This window comes from Olea europaea, chromosome 13, assembly GCF_002742605.1.
Source record: "Olea europaea var. sylvestris chromosome 13, O_europaea_v1, whole genome shotgun sequence".
NCBI classification, from domain to species: Eukaryota; Viridiplantae; Streptophyta; class Magnoliopsida; order Lamiales; family Oleaceae; genus Olea; species Olea europaea.
In genome coordinates this window covers 695,630-721,684 of record NC_036249.1, presented here as the reverse complement: position 1 = coordinate 721,684, position 26,055 = coordinate 695,630, and the positions used below count along the sequence as shown (strand labels likewise).

General features: G+C 34.0%; 4 protein-coding genes across 5 annotated transcripts; all 4 read right to left on the bottom strand.

Moving 5' to 3' along the window:
• Positions 1-2,163: 2,163 nt before the first annotated feature.
• Positions 2,164-4,350, bottom strand: LOC111407158 (U-box domain-containing protein 18-like). The gene has a single exon (XM_023036483.1). The coding sequence runs from the start codon at positions 4,031-4,033 to the stop codon at positions 2,300-2,302; it is 1,734 nt and encodes a 577-aa protein (XP_022892251.1). The 5' UTR covers positions 4,034-4,350; the 3' UTR covers positions 2,164-2,299.
• A 3,034-nt stretch (positions 4,351-7,384) lies between these two features.
• On the bottom strand, positions 7,385-12,364 carry LOC111407157 (protein TRANSPORT INHIBITOR RESPONSE 1-like). Of its 2 annotated transcripts, none has more exons than XM_023036482.1 (5): positions 12,262-12,364; positions 11,225-11,762; positions 9,177-9,669; positions 8,259-9,034; positions 7,385-7,821 (listed from the first exon to the last, which is right to left on the bottom strand). In XM_023036482.1, exons 1-4 carry the CDS (start codon positions 12,326-12,328, stop codon positions 8,279-8,281), a joined length of 1,854 nt encoding a protein of 617 aa, XP_022892250.1. In that variant the 5' UTR covers positions 12,329-12,364; the 3' UTR covers positions 7,385-7,821; positions 8,259-8,278. The 2 variants fall into 2 exon arrangements, with proteins under 2 accessions (XP_022892250.1, XP_022892249.1); XM_023036481.1 differs by having other exon boundaries at positions 7,385-7,812.
• A 5,032-nt stretch (positions 12,365-17,396) lies between these two features.
• Positions 17,397-19,406, bottom strand: LOC111408139 (heat stress transcription factor A-7a-like). The gene is made up of 4 exons (XM_023037942.1): positions 18,967-19,406; positions 18,343-18,817; positions 18,019-18,260; positions 17,397-17,486 (listed from the first exon to the last, which is right to left on the bottom strand). Exons 1-4 carry the CDS (start codon positions 19,276-19,278, stop codon positions 17,397-17,399), a joined length of 1,119 nt encoding a protein of 372 aa, XP_022893710.1. The 5' UTR covers positions 19,279-19,406.
• A 2,487-nt stretch (positions 19,407-21,893) lies between these two features.
• On the bottom strand, positions 21,894-23,662 carry LOC111407156. Its single transcript, XM_023036480.1, has one exon. The coding sequence runs from the start codon at positions 22,892-22,894 to the stop codon at positions 22,184-22,186; it is 711 nt and encodes a 236-aa protein (XP_022892248.1). The 5' UTR covers positions 22,895-23,662; the 3' UTR covers positions 21,894-22,183.
• Between the last annotated feature and the right edge of the window lie 2,393 nt (positions 23,663-26,055).

Here is a 26,055-nt window from a genome sequence, read left to right as displayed (position 1 = left end):
CTCCCCCCGCCCCGCCCCATTTGATGCACGGGGCGGGGCGGGGACGGGGCAACTTTTTGCTAAATTTTTTTTATTTTTTTTTACATTTTGAAAGTTTCGAATTATGTTATTATTAGAGAATAAAATATAAATTTAAAATGAGTTTTTAACGGATGAATTGTCTAAAAATAAATTTATTTTTAATTTTTAAATTTTAAAATTTTTTTTTTTACTTTTTCTTCACGGGGTGGAGCATCCTTGCCCCGCCACGCCTAGCCCCGCGCCCTGCGACGGGGTGCCACTCCTTCCCTTGGCAAGGCAAGGCGGGGTAAATTGTCATCTCTAAAACAAGAGTTTACTCTACACTGGTGTCCACAAAGAGTTTAATTCCATATTTCATACTGCGACTATCAGCAAGACTGGAACTATTTCACTCATATCCTTTGCACCACTAAATTATGCCCCGGGGGACAAAGTAACACTCGAGCAAATGAATAGTCCCTAGCCTTTCGTGTTCTATTGATGTTCTAGTTCTGCAAAACTATGTGGCCATGTAAATTGGTGTTCCTTCGAGTCAACACTTCGGATTATAAGTTATACACAAAAAATAAAATAAAATAAAATATATACATATATATATATATTCCATAATTCTATTTATTAGAATCGAACCCCCAACTGGAAGTGAAAGCTAACCATTAAAACTAAGGACCCATATTGAGCCCGAAAGACAAAAATTAGGAATTAAGTAGCTGACCTAACAAACAACCTAACACATGGCTTCATTATTACTTTAAGGCTTAACATGGAATACTTTCCAAGAAGTTGATAGCCCTTTAGGCCTTTACTATGGCAACACCCACATATTCTTCCACAGAAACTCTTCCCGAAAACATTTTGTAGCCGTGATATTGAACAATTTTAAAAATTATTCTATTTTCTTAGTGGATGATTCACTCCAAGATTCAAGATAGAAGAATCCCTGATTTGTAATAGGGAGATTTTTTATTTATTTATTTATTAATTTATTATTATTATTATTTTTATTTTTTTTGGCATGCTCTCATTGCATCGCCAAATAGGTCACAATGGTTATATTCCCTAACAAGTTTTTGAAGAGAAATGAACAGTATTAAAGAGAAAAACCTTAAAATCTTGGTCATTGTCATGTCCAATTCTACTCAATTCTATCTAAAAAAAAACATGAATACACTAAAATTAAGGAATAAGAAAACTAAAATATTCTCTATTATTGTATTAATATGTCTTGTGTTGTTTAATAATGTATTTGAACCATCATGATTAATTATATAACTGCAGTCTAATCATATAAAAGTCATTTGCAAAAAGAACATTCGAAGACAAGAGACGGCCAAGGGCAGCTCGTCATCACTCTCTACTTTGTGCTCCAGGGAAAGTACACCCAATGTTGGAATTTACGTGTTATTTAATAATAAATGTGTAAATTGAAATAAGTCTCCAACAAGTAGGTTATTTGGGTGAGAAAGATTGCAATTCAGATTATCAAATCGTGTCTCTATCTAAGATGTTGCAATCTTATGGTCAAAATGGATTACACCAAAAGATGCACCCATTCGTCTATAATTAAACACATTCAATTCCATTCGTTCTCTCTCCAAATTTCGTCAAAATAGTTTTGAAATTATTTTCAAGTTTTAAGTGTTCGATATCATCCCGATTAAGAATACGGTCAAGCTTTAGTTCACCCTACAAAATTAATATTTTGCTATATGAATTTTGGATATCTTAGAAGATAGACGTCTATTAGTTTTATTAACACAAATTCAAGTGGCTAAATTTGTAAGTATATGCTTCACTTCATCCTATATCCTTCGAATTTCTTGTTTTCTACTTGAAGTAACTCGTTACTTACAAAACTGTTGTAGCTAAAACTTTATTCAATATTTTGCATACAGTTATCTTGGTTTGGTAGGTTAAAACTTTATTCAATATTTTGCACGGTAATAAAACATAAATGATGCACCAAAACATTGATGGATACCATTCACATCCCCATCTACAATTCACGCTCTTCCCATGTGCACCTCTTCACAAAACTATACAATCAGCTTTTAACATCGTTTTCGTAATTCACCATGGTATCTGATGCCACCAAAAATCTCGAAATAAGCAAAAGATTTGATACACGTGAGAACCATTATCAAATTCTTATCAAAGACAGCATTTTTATTAGACGGCCAAATACTTAGAGCTTTTTTCTGCGTACATTAACATTACCTGAAATGAAGAAACTAAATTAGATTTACAAAATAAGATTCGTAAAAATGGAAAATTAGGTTCAAGAATGCCAGAACCCACTCCAAATGCTACGAAATCTATTGGATGATAACTTCCTGACAATTTTTTTTGCATCTGAAACTTCAGCATCTGCAAGCTTTTCAATGTTCTTTAAATACCCAGAATCTAAAATCTTTTTTCTTGCACTGTTGCTGCTTGTCAATGACATCAGTATAGAAAGCAATAGCCTTTTGTTATTACCTGAATTTGCCTCCCCTGCACCTTCAGGATCAAGCTTCTGCAGAATTAAGCCCACATTCTGATCATTCTGCACGAAACTCTTACGATTTCTGGGTATTCTAACCATGCTAGATAGTATTTCGGCGGCCATTTCTCGAATCTCAAATGATTTCGAGTTGATAAATTTAACCAGCACCGGCATGAACCCTGCGTTGCCCATTAACTTCTTCGTCTCCTCGGATGTGCCACATAGCCAAAATGCTGCCTTTAAGGCCAGCTCTTGAGCTGAAGCCTCTCCGTAACTAAGAAAATAAAGTATATGATTCATGAAGCCAGAAGCAATCAAAATATTTAGAGAATTCTCTGATGAACAGCATATGTTCATGATTACTAGTAATGACACCTCTCTTAACTTCATCGAAAATGATGATTTTGGATCCAAAATATGCACCATTTTGCTTATTCCACCTTCTTTAACAACCATTAAGCTAACAGTTTCATCCTTATAAGCCATAGCTTGTAAAAAATCAAGGGAACATATTCGTTTAATCTCGTCTTTAGACCTCGCAAGGTTAAGAATTAATGGAATTGCTCCTTCCTCGACCATAAACCTCTTGATTTCTTCGACGCCAACAAGATTTTTCAGTACTCCACAAGCGAGGCCAACCAATTCACCACCATTATCTCCATTACCACATATTTTCAAAAGGGCAGTCACTCCACCGTGAGCCGAAACTGACCACGCATTGTTCGAATTCTCTGTGAACCTCATCAAACACCTTGCAGCGAATTCTTTGCTCGAACCACCCCCGGACTCCAACACACTGATCAATAGAGAAATTATCCCTACACTGATCAATACACCTTTACAGGATTCAAAACCCGATATCACACACACTGCTTTCACGGCCTGTTCTTGAACCTCCCCCTCTTCAAAATCAAGAAACTGCACCAAGAAACTGATAAAACCATCAACTTCCACAGAAATCTTCACATATCTACCATCTTCTTCAATAACATCATTGAAGGCAACCAGGGCTTGTTTCTTCATGTCCCTACCGCCAATCTTGAGCCTTGACAACAAATCATTGATATAGAATCTTACATCGTCTCGAGAAGAAGAAAGACCAGGCTTTGGTACCACTAATGCATTTCTATGAGTGAGCAGCCCACGAGTGTATACATCAGAAAGTGTCTTTATATGATTATCCAATTTTGTGCATACTATATCAAGGTCACTTTTCATCAGCAGCTTCCCAGTATAAGATAAATCCACGCACCGCTGCGCAAGCTCATTGCAGTTCTTTAGTGTGGCCAGAACTGCCTCTACAGTATCTAAGATTGATTCATTATCATTAAAGTTAGAATTCTGATCAATGGCAGTGAAGTTGGAGAGAATTTCTTCAAGCTTGTTTCTTATGGATTGCCATTTGACCGGAAAAACCTTAACTGAATGCGAGTGAGAAATCAATGGAGAGATGAACTCAATAGCTTGCTGCAGCCTTGGTATTCCGATGGATGATTGCACTGACTTTTGACCCTGTTCTTCACCCATGAGGAACTTTAGGACAGCAATTAGGTGACGAGTTGAACATTAATGTTTGGAATAAAACCCATATTTCTGGGGGATACAGGTTTCCGGCAATATGGTAGGAAGAATATTCAGGCGAAAAAGCACAGGGTTTTTAACTGGAAAACAGACAAGAAACATTCATGATCTTATCAAGAAGCTAAAGACCAGGTCTATGTCATCTTATCTTCAGCGTAGGTAACAGAATTACATTTTTAAAATTACTGAAGGGCCCTCGTTGTCATGTGATAGTTAAAGGTCAGTGGAGTAGATGTGAAGGTTAATTTGCCATTTCACTACAGAATGGCAGCTTGGTCAGTTGGGACGTTAGGACATATTTGAGGATGGAGAAGAATATGGACAACTACTTTGACAATGTAAGAATCCAAACGTGGTATCAGCGTTTTAGGTTCTAATCATGAAATAATTGTGCATAAATTATTTGCTCAAAAATAATATAAATTAGATTTTCAATTGTTTAATTACTTGAAAATGTATTAGATATTAATATACATATTTTTTCCAACTATCATGTAATAGTAGAAGCTTTACTAATAAATACAAATCATACTAAAGTTCATATAAAATTCAAGTCTGGTAATTTTGAAATACTATTTTATTGTAGTAACGAGAGGTTGATGTTTACCGGATCGAATCACCCGAAACCTGCTGGAGGTGGCAATTTTTATCCAAAAATGAACTTCTCGAATGGAATCGTGAATTCAAGCTCAATTCCAAAAATTACATATAATTGAATGATTACGTTTAAAAAATAAATGAAGTTTATGTTTGGCTTCGATTCTTGAAATGTCCAGATTGAACCATCGGAGTCCATCCCTAATTGTAGCATTGAAATTTAAGTATATTCATAATAAGACAAAGATTTCTCAAATAAGATAATCATTTTGTAATATAAACATTTTAAATTATTGACGTCATTCTTAAATTTGACTTTTTAGGCATTCCCGTGACAAGTTCATTCAATAGCATTACTAAAAATTAGCTGAGCAAGACACAAGGCTGTGAAATTAAGAAGGAGAAAGAAAAACTAAGGTTGCTTAGTTAGTTAAAGTGGCCAGTCCTTATAAAGTTAGGTGAAAAGGAAAAAGAAAAGTAGGGTTAGCCATCAATATCTCTTGCCCTTGGCATATAAATGCCAAGACATCCACACCCCACTGACCATGTGAACCACCCCTATGTTTTGTTGGATGCCTTAAAGCTTTAGGGTAGACCTAAGAAGCATGTTTGGCTTAGCTTAAAAGTGATTTCTATTGTAGTAATTTTTGCAATATCAAGCTTGATATTATCAAGAAAAAATTGCTTCTTTGTTAGAAAGGAGAGACGATGATTTTTTTTTATTTTTTTTTTTCATTGTTTGAAAGCTCAAAACATGTAGAAAATACTTCTTAAGTAATTTTATTTCGTCGTGTTTGGACAATTAATTGTTTTGTTACTTTTATATGAACAGCGTATGCAAAATAACACTTGAATTAAGCTACTTGTACATTTTATTTGTACATCTTGATTGACATTTCATGATGTATAAAAATCAAGATCATTGGCTTTTTAAGTGTTGTTCAAATCAATGGCAAAATTGTGTGCCACATCATGGCATGTCAACAAAATTATCACCAAAATGTAAGTGTAGCAAAATTGATAACACTTATTCTAAATTTAAAATAAGCTCATGTTTGGTGACCTCTTTTTGGAAAAACATTATTTTAAATAGTGACTTTTTAGAGAATGCGTGATTAAAAATTAGGAAAATTTTTGTATTTATATGTAGGATAGTTTATTATGTAAATGCGTGGTTGATAATGAATGCGTAGAAAATAAATTAAAAAATGGAAAACAAACGGGACTAATTAAAACAAAGATGATTAAGAGTTTTGTCTAGTCTTAGTACAAGACAAAATTGCTAATTATACTCCTAGTCACGGATCCTTAATTTGGTGGACTCAATTGTTCTAAATAATCTTTTAAAAAACGTTAAAATATTATTTTGTTTTGTTATAATATTGTTGAGTAACTTGTACAAGTTATAACTTGAACCGTCTCAATCATCCCTAACAAATGCTACCGCTTAATTTCACGTGTAATCTTATCAAAGAATCTAAGTGGGGCGGTGGCCTTTACTTCTTTTTCTCGTCTTTCCTATTAAATTTTGAATCCTGCGCTCTCACTCTTTTTTATCTATTTGTAAATTAAAGTATTCATAAATAATTCCTAAATGGAGGCTAGAAACCGGCTCTACCTACTATAAAAAAGATTTTGCTACTTGTACATAAAAAATGTACATAATAAGTTACCTAATATATATATATATATATAAACTCGAAAATCAAAGTAGTAAAATATATAGGGACTAAAAGATAAAAAAGTTTGTCCTATAATTGTTCATTCAATCGCATGCCACATGCCCTTAAAAGGGACTACCTAAGAGGTGTTTCTTTATCTCATGCTTGTCCAAAATTAGGTAAAATGCCATTGTATGAAATTAAAGTTGTTATATTGAACACCTTTGAGTGAAGAGAAAGTGAAAATCCAAAAATGAACCGTAGGTACCAAATACCTTAGATTTGAAGGGAAATTGTACATGTAACAATATATCATGTGCTTCCTCATCAGTCTCATCTAATAATTGATTCTATAATTAGTAATTTTTTACCTACTTTCGAATCTCTAAAAGCATTTTGAAATGCATTTTATGAATTGTTATCTCAATGACACAATATTTGAAATATTTCAGCTTTTATAACATTAATATCTAATAAATAGACTCTCCAATGTATCTATTGATTGCTATCTAGGTAAACTTTATTTTCTTAAAAAAAAAAAAAATCACAACTAAATCCGAAAAGAAAATATTGATTCTGCAAGACCCTTCGTCTAATAGAACTATTAAAAATATATACAACTATGAACATATAACCTTTGTTTGAGACCCATTTTCGGGCAAAATGAGTTTTGTAATTATGATTTATTTGGAAAATATGTAATTAAAAGTAGCAAAAATTGTATGAATTCATGTGTAAAATTATTTTATTGAGAAAATGTATAGCTAAAATGGAATTTCTAAAGAATTAAGCTCAAACACGGGCTTTGTATTTTTTCTGTCATGTCAGCTTGATCAATTGTAATAGTGATGCATCAAAATTGAAGTGCCGTTTTTGCATTAAATTGGAGAAATTGGGATGCATGTTTAATGTACAATTTTGTGTAGAATAAGACAATATAATAAATAAAATTTTTACTTTTGTAGGACAAACATTTCCTATTTTCCTTCATGCCTACAATTACCATCATCCATTATTTTCAGAGTGTATCTTGCCAACATACTTTGAACAATGAATCTTGAAAACGCCTCTGACAGAATCCACTGGTTCAGTCTAATTAGAATACAACAGGGAGGGAAAATTATAGCAATTTACACGTTAAACAATCCAGTGGAAAGATTCACAATGTCTTCTCATATCAAATCCACTGATTTTTCACGGTTCATAAAGAAGTTTGTGCGCTCAAAACACTTAAAGATTATACATAAAATTTGGAATTCGAGTTCCAGGATACTTCACTCGTCTCGTTCGCGATTCAAACAATGCAAGGAGTAAATTTCTCGTGCATTTTATTGTAATATCTTGGCTCTTCAGGGACGAAAGTCTAAGAGAAGTCTATGCTAACCTGCACCATTTTTTTCTTCCATGCGATAATGGCGTTCAGTTGCACGATCTGAATCCGAACAAAACAGCTCAAGGGGTTTTCCACTGCAAATGCTAGCAATACATATGATCAGAAATCATGGCAGTAATGGAAGATTATTTAGGCATATAACTTAGCCACCAAGTTAGTATTTTTTCCCCTCGAAGGGGTTTAGGGGTTGAAGCATTTGGAATGTGGTAAATCAACAGTCCTAAACGGGGGTCGACTCCTTTGCAGAAAAGGAGATCGAGTATTTAGTAAAAGAAAACCATTTATGCTACAAAGAACTCAGAAACTTAGCCCTTGTTTGAGCCACATTATTTTCATAAAAATGCATTTTTGAATAGTGTAATGATGATAAATGTGTGATTAAAAATTAAGAAAAAGTTTTGGATTCGCGTGTAACATTATCAAATCACTGTTTACGAATGTATTTTTTCCAAATAATGTGGATCAAACGGGGCCTTAATCTACTTTTCAAAGAATTTGTAATATTTCAGAGCTTGCTTACCAAGAAGTCCTTCCACGTGATCAAAGAGTGACAACGAAAGGTGGAGCATCCCTTCTCGACCCTGCTACAGTACGATATATATAAACTTTGTCCGCCTGACTTTCATCACTTCCTTCATCTCTCATTACCTCAACATTCAACCTCGGCATCTCCTTTGCAAGTAGCTTGCACGCACTCATTGTTACATTGCAGGCTGACATCCACAATGATCGCATTGTTTCATACTTCTCTATCCCGGACAGTAATGCAGCATTTCCAAATGGACAATCTCTTATTTCAAGCTTCCTTAGCTTCGGACAACCTTGGAGAACACACTGCATCCCCCGATCACTGCTGCCAGCAAAAGCCACGGAAAGAGCCTCGAGGTTTTTGGCATACTTGCCAATATACTCAAAAGTCAAGTCGGTTAAAAGGCCCGAAAGTGCAAGCCTCCGGAGGTTAGTGCATGTCTTAACCACTGCACCAAAAGCCTCGTCCATAGGTTCATTTGTCAGGTAATCTCGCTCGCCTGGATTCATTATGCAAAGGCGAAAGTGAGTGAAATCGGGGCAGTTTTGCACTATGGTGGCAACAGCTGCATTAGTCATCTGCCGGCAAAAGTAAAGGACATAATGGAGTTTGCGGCATCCACGAGACACTGCCAAAAAACCAGCCTCAGTTACTCCATGGTGAAGATCCTGCTCGAAAGGATCAGCAGGGAAGACCCGAAGTTCTTCAAGGAATGGACAGCTGGATCCCACGGCCTCGAGGCCCTTGTCTCCGACCGTATCAAGGACCTGCATGAAAGTATTAGACTATTAGTCAATTTAGATATCAAACTTCATAAATAAATAAATGACCCACTTATGAGCGGGATAAAAACCGGAGTTTGATACCAAAATTTGCCCATAGAAAGAATCTCAAATGCCTGGTTCTTACCCAAAGACGTCGTATATTTGGGCTATGAGCAACTATCTTCGCTAATTCACCACTTCGGAGAGTCGCATAGCTCAAGTTCAAGAAAGTCAGACTAGGACAAGCTGAATAAAGAACAGGGAGATGGAGAGAAGTGTCTTCCCAAAAACCTGAGAGAGTCTGAAGATTTTTACAATTGCTGAATGCAATTCCGAGACCTTCATACTGGAGAGGTGTAAGTTCTTGCTGGAAAGAACCAGTACCAAGTTCAATCAACTGAGGAGCCAGCACAAGAAGCTGTTGCAGTTGGTCCAAGGTAATGCTCTTATTGACCTTCAGAATCCTTAACGATTTGCATCGACGAACAAGTTTCTCGAGAGCATCAAAACTAACCTCACTGTTAAGGCTGGCAAAGTTCAGTACTTCCAATGAAGAACAATTCTCAGAAAAACAACTTAGCCAACCTCCACCTAAGTCATCCATTCCATTTTCTTGTATGTCAAGTTCAGTCAAGTTCCTATAAGACAAAAAAACATAGTAAGTGCATGTTTTGTACATAGCTCTGAACAAGATTTATACAATAGAATGAACACGAACTTCAGTTTTTTCCTTATTATCGTTCAAAACTATCCAATCCTCCCCACTAAACATATTATAAATGCTATCATTAATAACATTTAAAATCAGAGACAATAACAAGAGATACAGCACAACAACGAAGAATCTAAGCCTTGATTAAAAATAGAACACATATTCAGTACTGGAGTCATGATAAAGCTTGAGGAGGGGAGGGGTATATTGATTTAATGAATTTAAGATTGCAACTGTCTCTATGCTTATCTTCTACCGTAATTCAAGTTTTGTCTCTTTTCTATTGGCTTTCCAGCTGATGAAACAGTCCAAATGTGTATCTCCTATGTAGAGTTCTTCTTCAAGCTTCCTAATTGTCGCGTCAGTTCTTTTTTTCTTGAAGAACATATTTCAATAACAAGTATTAGCTATTTATGACTACAGTTCTAGCACAACCAGAAGTTCTCCATGTTATTATTATATACTTCGTACAAGTTTCCTTGAACTTCCAAAGTATCCTTATCTTCTACACATCTTTGTTGCATCATTTCCACTTTCAATCGAAGAAATAGTATCATTAGACTTAAGAATTCACATTTGTTCCCTCTGATCTTCTATCTCTGCCTTGTCTTGATGAAAAGATCAATGACAATTCAGGGAAATCAATTAAAAGGTAGAGGATCAAGTGTCGAGATTGCATATCATAAAATATAGAGTCGAGTGACAGGATTGCAATCAAGTAAATCCATTGCTAAACCGTGTGGCATTCAGGCATACCCATATTCTATGCATTTCAATGAGAACATTTACACCAGATAATGCATTTCACAGGTCAAAATTTGGAAACAGGATATAGAATTTGGCCTCATAGTCTCATCAATCAAAGCATCACTAGGTTCAAAGCGAACCCTTCCTTCTCTAGGCCAATTGATATTGAACTAAAACATCTTTGACTTCAAAGAGAACCTTTCCAGCTGGCTGAGAAACAAGACAACTTTTCCCATAAATGAAGACTATATCAAGCTCTCAAAGAGAACCTTTCCTTCTCTATATCAATTGACATTGTAGTAAAGCATCTTTAAATTCAAAGCGAGCCCTTAAATATCTAGATCTGTTAACATCAAAAACTCTGCAGGCCAAAAAACAAACAAGATAACTTTTACAACAATTTGAACACTATCTCGAGCTCTCAAAGAGAACCCTTCATCTCTAAGCCAGTTGACATTTAACCAAATGAACAGTTCATTTCATACTCTAAGCAAATAGAGCGCCCTCTTGACCAATGAAAAGGGAGATATATGGGCAAATTGTGACAAAAAAAACCTCGTTAAAAAAAAAACCCAAAAAAAAAAAAAAAAACTTTTTGGGCAAAAAAAAAAAAAAAAAAAAAAAAAAACCAATTTTCTTTTAGAAAAACGGGAAATTAAAAATTAATCAAAAACAAAAAATTCAATCATCATCAAAAATTAATTTAACTCAAACAAGGAAGATGGGTTGCTTACTTGCAGTGTGTAGCAATGGCTTTGAGTCCATCAGTGCTAAATCCCTCACAACTCAACAAAGATAAAGCCTTGAATCCCGGAAACGAGGTTGCCAGGAACTTCAAGCTCTCATCATTTAAAGTCATTCTCTTGAGCCTCAGCTCCTCCAAAAACGGGTAAACTTTCGCAAACACTACAAGCCAAGAATGCACATCAGCCCCCCAATGCTGAGGGACCAAATTGAAATCAGAAAATCTTGGCTTTCCTTTGAGCGTAACACTCTTAATTCTGGGAAATCTTCTTGCCACAATCTCAGGAGAAACTGAATAGCAGTTGCCTATAAAAAGTTTTGTTCTTGTCCACCGCTCAGCATCGTACCAGTCCTTGCAGACAAGTGAAACCGAACTCCTGTCCTTGTGGGAGTGCAGGAACGAGAGGACCCTTTCCAGGACTTCATCTGGGAAAGGGAATAATGAGTGGGTTGAATCGGGTGAGTTGGCTGAGTTTGATGATGAGTTTTTGGTTTTCTGGAGTTTTGGATCCATTTTGCAATAGACAACTGCATTTCAACGATGGAAAATTAATAAGAATCAGAACCTTTTTCATTAATTCAAATGGTTATTTATACCCAGACTAAAATCTTGACCCTTCTCCGTCAAAAGAAAAAAATTCAGTGAAGAAGACAAATCCAGGGCACAAGATTGTTGACAGTGTTCAATAATTAATGCCAAATAAAAAAAAAAGTTCCTATTAGCCCAGAAATTTGAACCAATCAAATTGCCAAAAAATAATCTTCCCGAGGGAAGTTGATGATTCAGAAACAAGACTCGATGAATTTCTGATTTAAGTTACGGATGATGTAACCATGTTTTAAGTTTAGATTCTCTATCTTCAAAATTTCACAACATTCACACACAAACTCACTCTGAAATTCAACAAAACAGTGATACTCCAATAAATATACACCTATATAGCTAAAAATGAATAGAAGATTGAATTAGAGAATGTGTGAAAAACAGAAAGAAAAAGGGAAAAAGGAAATATTTGAGAGCTTTTACCTGTGTGCTGAATGAATGCTTGAAGGTCCCGAAGAGCCAAAGAACTCCTCAACCAAACCACTTGCATATATATTATAGCAGGATTAAACCAAAAAGTAATGCTATAAATTATATATATATATATAAAATAAAGTATACGTGTATACCGTATACATACGTAAAGCTTTTAATTATTAGGCAGTACTGAAGCTGACTGACATGACACCTGGCGGGATACCACCTAACTTCCACTGTGGGGTGATTTGCGCACGTCCTTTCCTTTTCTGCCACGTGTTATTGTCCACCATGGTGCGGAGTTCACGATCGGCGTATTTTAGAAGAATTACTTTTTTTAGTTTTTTCCTATGTTTTTAGTTTTTTTTACCGTTATGAATGAAGGAGGATCATCACAGTCGTCATTTAACATGTATTTTTGGAGAAAGTTTCTAAAGTGTAATTATACTAATTAAGATGTTTATTTGGTGCACTATATTTAATTGTAATAGAGGTCCTTAAACTTTCTTAATTATTATCAATATGTTTCTAATTTTTTTTGTCACATTTTTATCTTCAATCTTCAATCTTCAATCTTCAATTAATCAATCACCATATTTAAATTTTTTGTTCTACATCCTCTGTCAATATCTTTAATTTGATTTGGAAGGTTTTTAATTTAAAACATACTTCTACAAAATAATATTGTAGAATTACCTATGTTCGGCTCAATTTAATAAAAACCCGCTTTACTTTTTATCTATACATTTTGAGAACTCACAAGTATTAATATTATATCTATCATTTATTTCTATCAATTTATATTTTAAATAATTATCGATTTTCTCACTAGTCTTATTAATAGAGAAGAAAAAATTTAAACCTTTTTGAGAACTAATTGAAACCATAACTTTTTCCCACCACAAAAGGAATCTTGCTCCATTCCTTCAATAAAGCAAGTGTCCCCATCCTTAATAAAGCCAATCTCTCTTTGGAAATATTAAAAAGTATTTTTCAATAAATAAAAATGGTTGGTCAACATCTCACTATTATTTTCATGATAACAATTAGACAGTTTCTGCTTTAAACAATAATATAAGAGAATATTTCATAATTTTAGACAACACAATTACTAATGATTTTATCTCTTATGTTCTTGTAATAATGTTTGTTGAACATTTTAAATCATCAATAATCTGTGTTGTACTTATAATGAATTATCGCATTATTCTAGAAATATACTTATAAAAGCCCGATATAAGATGTAATAGTCTGAAATTACTGTCATGCCAATAATTTGTGTAGAGAAACTTGTGTATGTTAAAGCTAAGTCATTGGATCGAGTACAGATGCATCTAGTATTTGGTTTTTAGGTGTCGGGTCACGAGATATACACGAGAAATATATTTCGTCCGTGTCTATTTTTTCCGATATAATCTCAATCCAAAGTTTAAACACGTCAAATTAAGTCGAGCCAATTATGAATCACGTGAGATAAACATGTGCCCCCACTTTGATGGCATTTCCAGCCATTTACAAGGAAGAAGAATAAATTCACACAAACACAACCGATGATCTCGAATCTCCATGTTAACAAGAAAAATACTATTAACAATGTACTAAGCATTAAAATCATACAATTAAAATCCAGTTGGGTTTTGCCGGACACGTGTTACTAAATTGTTAATTACTTAAGGTGCACTTTCTTTTGGTACAACTGAAGATGCACTAACAATAATACACAGGACACGCCTGTTGAAATGGAGGCACGTGAGATTCTCACGTGACTCTTTATCATTTCTTTTTACAAATATTTTATTTGATTTAATTGGCAGTCTTCAACTAGCTAGGAAGAATATCCTCTATTCATTTCTTTTTGGGGGAGCTTTCGGGAGTTTAATTATCAGCTGACTTTGGGTTTAAAGTTTTTATTAGGGAAATCCATTTGGAGAAGTGATGTTACAACACGATGTTTTTGTAATTTTACTATATAAGTTAGTAAGTTACAAAAAGAAAAAGAATTAAAAAAAAAAAAAAAGTACTCTACTATTGGGAAATATTTGAACACTACCAAAATTGATTAGTTCAATACTTTAGTTCCGACGAACTATTCTTTTCTAGCATTTTTTAGCAGTGCTCAATAGAGAGGTTTGAGAGAGTGAGTTGGTTGGCATCTCTACTTTATATCCACTAAAGGGGTCTTCTATGTAAGATTCAAGCTTTGCTTCGGACTAAGAGCTTGATTGATTCTCATTAATTGAGAAAAAAAATGAGTTTTGAATAGTATTTTTAGTAGAATTTGTGGTTAAAAAATAGGAAAAAAATTTAATAGACGTGTAGAATATTTTATTATCTAAATGTATGGTTGAAAATGATCGTGTATTAAAACACAAAATAAAAAAAATGGGTGTCAAAGAGGCACTAAAAGCCTGGCCATCACTTCAAAGAGATTCCGCTCATTAGCAAGCATGTGCAAAACTAGTTTTCTCTTCTAACATAGCTCAGGGTATGGCCATCTTGGACATGATGCCCAAAGCTTCAACTTTTGAGAAGAGTAGGAGTGCTCTTTTAATCTCTAGAGTTCACGTTGTTGTCAAATGGCGGTGTCTTCATTCAAGATATGGTATGTAAAGAAGAACAAAAATAAAGAGATTAATCGAGAGTTAAAAGAAACAAGTCGAGTCAATCATGCCCAACTAGTGTGCTTATTTCACATGACATACTCTAATTTTTAGAATATAAAGAGTCATGTCTACATGATCATTCAAGTCTTGAGCTCTATTTTTCAAAAGTTGATGAAAATTTATGATCCCACAATTTTTGAACGAGTACATAGCCCTTGTTTGAGCTCCATTTTTGAGGAAAGAATGAATTTTTGAATAGTGTATTGATGAAAAATGTGTGGTTAAAAAATAAGAAAAAGTTTTAAATTTACGTGTAATATTATTTTATTGAAGAATGTGTGATTGAAATAATGTCAAAACACTGTTAAAAAATATATTTTTTCAAAAGAATAGAGCTCAAACAAGGACATAAGTGTTCATATCATGATTATGGATCATCAAACGAGGGATTATGTACTCCTTTCATACTGCACACTTCCGTTAGTTACATTGTGTCGTAATTTTAAAGAAATATTTATACTCTAAAATTTCACAAAGATTAAAGCTTATTTTTAATAGTTTTTGGAGCTACAAAATATAGTATAATTTTTAAAAAGGACCCGTATAAGAAATCATGAAAGTTAAAGGCTCATAATGCAATAAATATAATATAATATCTGTTCAATAAACTATTTTATAATGAATAATGCAATAATGTGACATGTTGACTGTTTTTGCATGTGAGGACAACCTTCGGTTCCTAAACGGGTCCCACCCAAGTTGGGTTTTTGGACTCAAGTATTCGTTGATTCGAAAGGGTTAGCTATGTTTGCACATGCTTGGGACATTATCTCAACACGTTCTCATCTACATTATCAAAATAATTAAAATTATAATTTATAAACCAATTTGATTATTTTACAAGTTTATTATGTCAAATATACTTAAATTTATTACACACACATTTAGAGATTATTAAATGGTTTACGAACTATCATTATTTAATAAGTTTCAAATGTAAAAAAGAATAAATTAAATTGTTATATTATTTTGTAAAATGGAAACTTAAGCCTTATTAAAATTAACGTACCGTGTTTCAAACATTTAAGAAAAATGAAGTGAAGAAGTTTTGTGTTGAAGTCCGACCTTTGGCGATCATTTTATCACATTAGAGGGTTACTTTCGTAATTTTATTTGACACCAAATAATTGACTTCCCCCAACTTGTTTTGTATTAACAATTAATGGTCTAGCTCACTTTAGCATACCTTAATTACCTATGGCAAATATCACATGTAATTTGTGAATTTGTCTAGAATAGCAATTCAAAAATATCATAAATTTGGGAGAAAATACGAGTGTAAGCATCAACGTTTCTAGTCCTTCTAAATAGTTGGACATGGTGTTAGGCTGTAAATGGGTAGAATCTGTCCAAAATTGATTCGATACGTTAAGAATAATTATTTGATTCAATTCGATAATTCAATGGATATTTGGTTATTAAATCCATATCCGATTTGCTATATTATTTGATATCCAATTCAATGACCCTATTCAAATTTGAAAAAATTAGAAAGAAAAAAAATTTATTAGTCAACTTCTAAGCCCTAAAATCAAAAAATACAGACAGTTTTTAACTCAATTCTTGGTATGCTATTTATATATTGTAAATTTTATAATATTCTAGTGAGTGTCCAATGTGGCAAAAAAAAAAGTTGAAAATAATGAAAGCAATTCCAACCGTTGGCTGTTCTGGTTGTTTTATTTATAAAATTAAATTAATTGTTATTTTTATCTTATATTAATTAATAAAAATTTAAATCTCTTCAAATATTTCAATTAATAATATTATACTATTATCTAATATTATTTATTATTTGAAAATTATGTGTATAGTATAAAACAAGTTTTAAAATGGAAAAAATTGTGTTTAATAAATTATGCAACAATATATAAAATATATTATATTGTTATAATAAATCGGATTGAGTTATTGTCGGATCGGATTAATCCATATCCATATTTGCTTCATTTAGTTAATGGATTATCGGATTCGAATCTTGATTGAGTTATCAGACTTAGACTCTAAATTCATTTCCAATTAATTTCATCAAATTCGGATCGAAATTCAATCCTTTTGACAGCCCTACATAGCTTGTTATAAAGGTCAAACACACTAAACAAATTAAAATAAATATATTTAGATGAGTAAAATGAATTGAACCACTTGGACTTCATCTATTTTATATCTTACTATTCAAGTGGCAAGTTGAGTTAATTTCATACGTTTTAGCTAAAAGACTCAAACTAGGTCTTATTAATATCAAGTTCTAAGATTTTTCTTATTATATAAATGCAAATGTCTTATAACTTGATTGACTCAAAAAGTGTAAAGTCATACGGGTTTAAATCGGGATATATAAGTTATTTTTTCTTAAAAAAATCGAACTTGTTAAACATATTCTAGTTCACCACGTTTTTTAGGTGACCCGATCGTTTCTCGATTAAAGATTTTTGATCGTTTTTCAATTTCCTATTTGAATCAGACATCGACTTCGCTTCATATGACATTGCTAAATACAAGAAGTATTAGTACAATTATAATTTCCATGATTAGACAGATATCCATCAGCACAAAACTCTCTACAATCTTGATTAAGAAAGCAAAGACTTGGAGGAAAGATAAGATGAAAGAAGTTTTAAGCCAAAAACATGACCAAAAACAGGGGATTTGACATCACCACAAAAGAATACCCAAAATGCATATGAGTGCAACTTTCGATTGGAATAGACAACTAAATTGTTGTCTGCCCAACTTTAAGAAGCCCATGTTACCTGCAATCATCCTTTTTCCTCTCCAATGTGCACCACATTATTTCTTATCCAATTCATCTACCTTGTCTACTTTCGCACACTATGTTAATTAGAGGCCCCCATGCCCCTTCCTGGGGGCTTGACACCTGTCATTACATTGTGGGACCCCATTGTGGTTTTCTTTCCTTTTCATTTTTGTATTTTTTTTGGGCGTGGGGACTTAAAATGTTGGAAGAAACTCGGAGCAGAATTTCGTAGTCTTGAACTAACAAAAGAGTATAGCAGAAATGTTAAAAATCTTGCCATAATATATCGTCTCATCTTGTCCATATCATACTAAAAACATGGTATCATAGTTTATGACTGACTTCTTCCTTTGTCTCATGTTCAGGTAGTTTTGTGATCAAATTTTCCAACTCCAGAGCAATCTTGGCCTGCTGCTTTATGTTAACCATCTCCTCTCTTGCATCGTTCTCACCGGTATCATCGTCTTCCAGTAGTTCCTTCCAAAATTTATAGTCACCCGACTCCTTCACATTCGCTTCTGAAGTCAAATCAACCTTATGATCCTGAATGGGAGGTCCCGCATCACCAGTGTTGGAAACTGACACTAAAAGAAAAATGACAATTAACTACAATTTTTTACAATAAAAAAAGAAGAACTATTTTCCCAACAAAATTTAAATACTTGCCGTTGATTGCCGGAAGGGCATCACTTGTTGTAGCCCGACAAGCATCGGTGTTTTCTGTTGCAGCAGCCATTCTCGGTTTCTTTCTGGTCTCGTTGTTACTAAGATCCCTTTCCTTCCTCACAAAAATTTCATCAAATGCTTTGGCTAATAACATAAGCAATTTTTTCGATTTACTTTGGGCATTTTCAATGTGTTCTTTGAAGGTGACAATTTGTGTTTCCATATTTTCTTGTTTTTCCTCTAGTTGCTGGATTTCCAACTTTAAACCATTTATACTATCCCTCAAATTTCCTAGGACTAACTCCGTTTCATGCTCGTTCAAGGCAAGACAAGGTTTTCTTGTCCGTTTTTGTTTGTTTAAGGTTTCATGTTTTTGGTTTCGCCTCTTTATTTTTATGAGCAAATGTTCTTTCCCAGCTTGAAAATATTGGTTCTCATATTCCCACTGATGCTCCACTCCAATCTTTCTGAATCCCTGCAATATTCACAACATTAGAGCAAATGTATATGGACAATATATGCAAAAATAAAAAGGAAGACAACCAAGTATCTATAGGGCATGCATGCTAATACGGATATAAAAAAGATTTTAGCTAGGGCCGACCAAGAATTATTAGAACCTACATAATTGTTAAGTTGGTAAATAAAGCTTGAGAAGTTGCTGTGCTTAAAGTTTTGAGGGAGAAGCTCTGCGGAGAACTGGAGATGGTCCCAAACAATGAAGCTAGTACCAGAGGAACTCCATGAAATAATGGAGTTCGTGTTTGGATCATTCACCATACTAAAAATTCTTGTCAAGAATGGAGGTGGTACTCCGAATTCGCGCACTCCTTTTCCTGATTTTAGCTTCTGTGAGTTCCACCTCGGAGATGGCCAAACTCCACCACCACTAGCTCCGGCCTCCTCCTCAATACCAACACCACCAATATCCATCATTACAACTTATTTTTTCCTCAAAACTTTCCACTTTTACCAATATAGAGTACCTTATTTATGCATGTCTAACACAAGGATACAAGAGTACATATTTGACAAAATCAAGACCCTTAATTTTCTGAGCAAAAGATTAGAATTACATTAAAAAAATTAAAAATTAGTTTCAAATTCATAGCTGGGAATATATTCTTTAGCATAATATTTGTATAGTTTGTACTAGTTATTTTGATTTGATGGCTGAATGAATTAGAAGGCCACATCAATATCGTGTCAAATTGAGTACAAGCGGGGCATATTTGGTATTAAGCCTTTTAAAATAAGATTGGAATCTAAAGGCCCAATTTCTTTGTAAAAATTGGGCCCAATTAGTCCATGGGTCACATCAGATATTCTTAGGGTAAAAAGAATCATAAGCCAGGTATTAAGTACGAAAAAAATCATAAGTCGAGTATTAAGTATGCACCAAATTAGTTTTTAGACATTAAGGGTGTGTTTGATTACATTTATTTTCCATGGAAAATATCAGTTTTCCACCCAAATTCCTCTTTGGAGTGTTTGGTTGCTATTTTTTTTCATGGAAAATATTTTTCAACTTTTGAAAATATGCCTAATTTTCCTTGTTTTTAAGGAAAATATTTTTTTTGGGTAGAAGTGATTTTTATTTTTCACAAAAGATGGAAAATATTTTCTTTTCTAGGTGATATTTTTCATGTCAATCAAACACACTCTAAGTTCAAAAATTCGAAAGTCAAATATTAATTCAATATTTTAATTTTAAGTAATAAAATTATAAAATCAAATTAATTTACCCACATTCACCCCACATAACAACCATCTCCTAACCTCACGCAGCTACCTTGTTGCCATCACATCTTCTAGTCGTCGACATTCACCCAACCAACGACTTCTTCGGATAGTACAAATAGAGAGAGAAGTATAACGATCGTTGGAGAACATCGAGTGAGCATTATCGACGACTGATCATCTTCTTTAGCCGTGACTCAGCAATGCTGGTATAATTGAAAACTATTTTTAAAATTGAATAAAAACAATCTCTAGTGTAATTTACAAAGTAATTAACAGAGCAAATAACTTTAATTCTCACCTCTGCAATCTAGTTAATTGAATTTGTGACCGGCTCGAATAACTAAAATCAAAGAAATCAATGACATGTGATTAGATCTCTTGAATTTGTGAATTGTGACATATGCACTTAGACATATAACCAGTTACATGTGACTTATAGCTCAATGAACATTTATCTATGACAAATTTTAATTGATCCATGACCTGTTGATATTGATCTGTGACCAATTAAATTGTTCTGTGGTTTATGAACATTAATTTGTGATCAATTTTAATTGATATGAGACCTATGGACATTGATTTGTTACCTACTTATAGTAACTCGTGGACATTGATCTGTGACCTATACACAGTTACATGTGACTTGTAAACAAATTGTGAGGCACCGTCACCACCTCCTACACATCACCACCTGTGGACATTGATTCATAGTTATCGGACTTCACTAGCACCTCAGATCCACCATAACCACCTCCTAAGCTCCTACACATCTCTACCACCACCTGCCCGAACACACCACCTTAACACGCCACAAGCAACAGATCGAAAAGAAGCCTTACCGTCATAGTCGCTACGCGTGATGGAACTATAAGTGCTACCGTGCGCAAAGCTTCAACGCTTCTAAGCTTCGCCTCACAATAAGCATCAATTTAAATACCTATTTATATGTAATTTCCTTTATTCTTATTCATGGGTTTATGGCCCTTCTCATTATTCATGTGTATGTGTGTATGCGCATGTGTATTTTTCTTTAATCTCTCAACTATAAAAGTATTTTGGACATCTAGTAGTAGTAACTAATAATCGAGTCATAAGCTAAAAAGATTACCTTTCTTATTTTGACGAAAAAAATATCATGTAATTTTTTGACCACCAAAAATTAAAAAATATAGAGAAGTATTTGTATTATGCTCGTGATCATGATTCATGCATTTCTTGATTGAGGAGATCAAGTTAAGATAATAAAAATCTCACTTTTTAATTCACATTAATGTTATGTAGCGTCGGCATTACTCTTCGATAAACATTGATTGGTCATATATTTCGTCATGAGTTTGTTATTTAAGGTATTCTTTCTTATTTGATCCATTTTAATTTTTTATTCAAAATTCAATATCATTCTTGCTAGATTAGATGTTAATACCTGATCAATACATGTATTTTTCATCATTGACTCAAATTGTATGAGTTCGTTTAACATATAATTGTATCATCAATTATTCAACTTGCATAGTAGAGAAGGAACTAAAGTGACTTTTGTATGTCAAATCCCTTTCATTAAAACATTCACAAACCATTTAGCATGGCCAATTGTCTCTCAAGGTCCACAAGTGATGTCCAAATGCCAACTTAAAGTTTTTCACAAAAAGTTGTTTTCATATCACATTCTTCACTGATTCACTCTTGGGATCCAAACGGTTGAGGACCATTACGGTTCCTTCTCGATAATTCATCCATTCCTTATCAATATATGAATAACTTTGAACATGCTTGATATACGATAATGAAGTGATCGATTGGCACATATATAAAATAAAACTTTAGCTTTGTGTCAAATAATGTAACATCTCGTCTTGCATACTAGAAGTCGTGCAAGAAAAAATGTTTCTAAACGAGCAAGGACAAATGAGTCATTACAAAACCTTCATCATTAATAATCTTTGGATTAAGTGAGTAAATGCACTTTACCATTCATTTAATACAATGGTAAACCTTCTATTTGCTAAAACCCATAAACCCATAAACGTTTTCCCTTTTAGTTAATCACAAGGGTTAACTGTATCAAAACTTGGTCGGAAATAACGCCGGGAAATTCACGTCATCTCGACGGAAAAAGATTAATCTCAATCAAATTATCTTCGTCGACTTCACTATTATTCTTCTTCCCGTCCAATTCAATCTCTATCAACCCTTCTTTATCATCATCTTCCCACCGGGAGCACAAATGCTCCGATAACTCCCAGTCTTCAATCTTCGGGGAATCTCCCTCCGATGAGGTCTCTGTATCGGATTCCGGATAATACAGTGACAAAGATGCGTATTTTTCAATTACAGCCATCTGGGCCTCTCTCTTCTCCTCCCAAAACGCCTCGTTTCCTTCTTCTTCACCTTCGTATTCTTCATGTATAACCTCCAACGGTGCCCTCACGTCCCATTCCACAAAACAATCAGCCAAAAAATTGGGACCCTGATACGAAGTCGCACTCGGTTCGCTGTCGGATTCATATGAGACCCGGTTGAGATCATGATCAGAAGATTCTTCATTCAGCGGCAATAATTTTGGTGGCGAATCGAATTCCGGGGAATTGGATCCCGTTTCCTTTTGGGTTTTTTGACTTGCACCGAGCCGGAGAAGATAGAGTAAGATAATTGAAGTGAAAAATATAACTGGGGAGAAAATAATTCCACGAAAAAAAGTTGGGAAGTAGAGTAGAATCAGAGTGTAGAGAGTGAAAACGGTGGAGAATAGAGGGTTTGAGCAAAGAAAGGTAAAGAAACAGGATTCTCTTGTTATTCGTTTTTCCTCCATGGATGAATTTCTGAAGACGAAAAAGAAACTCAGTTGTGGGAGATATATATTAGCAGGAAATACATTGGAATCAAAGTCGGGATTAAATTGAATTACATAATTCCATTAAATCATGCACCAACACAACACTATTGTTCGTGTGTGAGTGACACAGAGAGTTTTCAAGAAGAGACAGCTTTGATAGGTTTTAAGGCAGGTTTGAAAAGTAATAAAAATCAGCTTATGACTTATTTTTCACCATGATAATTGATTATTGATATGACAGTCAAGAAAGCTATTTGCCTTCATGAAACTTGAGCCTTAAAATCTAATCTCTTGAATTGATTGCCATCGGTTTGCATGAAAATCAACGGCTCCCTTTCATAAAAAGTGTGGATCTCGACTCTCTAGTTTCATTTTTGTCGCACCACTCCAATCAATTTAATCATCATCTCAGTTATAACGACCTACATAACTCAAAAAAAGAAAAACGAAAAAAACATAGTTTATGTATTCTCCAGGATATTTTATGTGTATAAAAGTTCAATGTGCAGATGTATGCATAAAGAGAGGGCAGGGCGTCCCAAGAAAAGCAATTTGATAAATACAGTTCTTGAAATGATATGTAAAGAGTAGATAGCTTTTTGGTTCTCTAACGTGCGTGGGATGGTTCAGAGAATCATTTAACTTGAGACTAGTGGAGGATGCACCAAGTTCAAACGGAACACTGAATTTATAAGCAATGAAAGTTTTGAGAAGATCTTTATTTTTATGAAAATTTTGTTTTTAATAGTTAAGTGAATATATGTTGTGGAGTTTTTCGATTCTTGTTGGATTTTTGTTACTTGTTGAGCAAAATATCCAAGATTTTCATTTTAAGCAACAAATGGAACATTGAACGTAAGAGGAAATTTGCGATACTACAATAATTCTCAAACTCGTCAATAAAAAGTTTATAATTATCTCATAAATTTCCGTACTTTTACAGGTTGTAACATAAAAGACAAAATATTAAAGAGAATTTCGATATGTTTTTCAACGTGTTCCTCTATTTATATTATGCTAATATAATAAAAAAAAAATCTCAAATCCCCGAGTTAAATTTTTTACCACTTTTTGACTTCTTGATTATAATTTTGGACATTGCAAGAGTTTGATGAGAATCATAGCGCAAAAACCCCTGAGTTCATGGAGGCAATATTGCAAATTGTCATAATAAAATATTTTATAATATTTGTGGAAACTTCAAACAGTTATTTTAAAGGAAAAAGGAAAAAGTCTAAACCCCCAAGTGTTCAACCAAACACTTCTCCAAAACATCGTTTTAAGGAAGTCTTTTAGCTAAGTCAATCCAAGCAACTACCACAGCATGGTCAACTCTATAGGAACCCCCGAAAGAAAAACTAATTGTTATCAAGTAAATTTCAAAAATTCACAAAACAAGTGACCTAAATTGACAATGGTGGTTCAATTTCCACCTTACAAATCATAAATTCATAATTCCTAAGCCCCGCCATACCAATAAAGTTGCCAATCATGCGAGTCTTGAATATCTTTATTTTCCATCTCAATGGAAACTTACCCTACTTGCTTTCTTTGAATTTGAATATATGCTCAAGATAAAGGCCCATAGGCCATTTGAGTTGTGCTCAATAGCCAACGTTGAGTTACACGAACATAGGGCATCAATTATGTTAGAAACTCTAGGGACTCAACATATTATTTTTGTCATACAATTCTATTAAGTGATCAAATTTTTTTGACAAAGAGGGTGAACGACTCTCAAAACGACGGGGCCACTTTTTTTGGACTTTGTTATTCATGCAAGACCCATGACATGTGAGAGGATGTCAACCATTCGGGCACAAAAATTCTAGCAAAGGAGCAAAATTCTTCGTTGTATACATAGTCACACGACGAATCATCAAAGACGTCAATCATTCAAGTTTTGAAGATAACTTTTTCCGTCCATCCTCTATGGAGAATTAAGAACAAAACGAGCAGGACACGAATCCTTCATGGAGAAACATTAGAGCAAAGCAAAAGGAGACGTGCACGTGTCCTGCTTGCTTTAAAGATGGAGAGAATGGCAGTTGTTAGTTGTGGCAGACAACGAATCTGATCCGTCAAACTCTTCAAAGACAGCACTGTGCACTTAGAAAGTGAAAATTAGGGGAACCAAAAATGAAGTTCGATACAGATTTTGGGCCAAAAATGGTTTCATCACATGGCTCGGGTCCGGTTGCAATTGCAAGGTATTTTCAAGCAGTGTTCAATTTTATCTGCAAGGGATCACGTTCTCTTGCAAGTAAAACTTGGTCAAAGTATAAAGCATTGCACCTACAAAATTTTCTACCACTACTCCTCGAGAAAAACCCGACCAAAAGCTCTATCCTTTTATCATGAGGTATTTGTCTGAGGTTAACTTTTGTTGACTGCTTGTCGAAGCTACACTTGATAAATCGAGGAAAAGTACATCTCCACCCGAGTACGCACTCGCATTTGAGAGGATAAAAATCCATTGACATTTACTAGAAAATATTCACCCTATCTTTGACTCATATTATCTTTTCCAAATACCTAATTTGACACTCTCAAGCATCTCTCAATCATATTAGATCACATATCAAAGTCGAATAATGAATATTGAATGCAATTACACATCATATCTCACTTAAGGTATCTCAATTTAAATCATAATTAGGTGATATCCCCATAATATAAACATCCCTAAAAGGTACTTCATCTCAACTTTCGTTCATGCATTAAAGTGCTCTCCAGCCTCATTTTCAATCCAAGACTAGCAAGGACTTCGACTTCAAACATGGGAGGGAACTCAATGTTACACAATTCTCACTCCAACAGGCCAACACAAGATCATGCTTGTTAATTGGGGTATATTTTTTCAACATCGTTACCCATAAATCATAATTTTTCAGGATTTGTTCTGTTTATATGCCATCCTAAATTTTCAATATCAACCCTCCCAAGTCAAAGAAAATACAAATATCTATATTCTTTCAAGTATTTTCCACCCTTTTTTTCATTAATTTTCGTATGGATTCGCTCCAACTGAACACTCGAGGAGCCACAGCAAGAAAAATCGTGTCAAGACCATTCTGAATCAAAGAAAACATACTGCTACTGATCAGCAACAACCCGAAAAATAGTCCAACATCAAA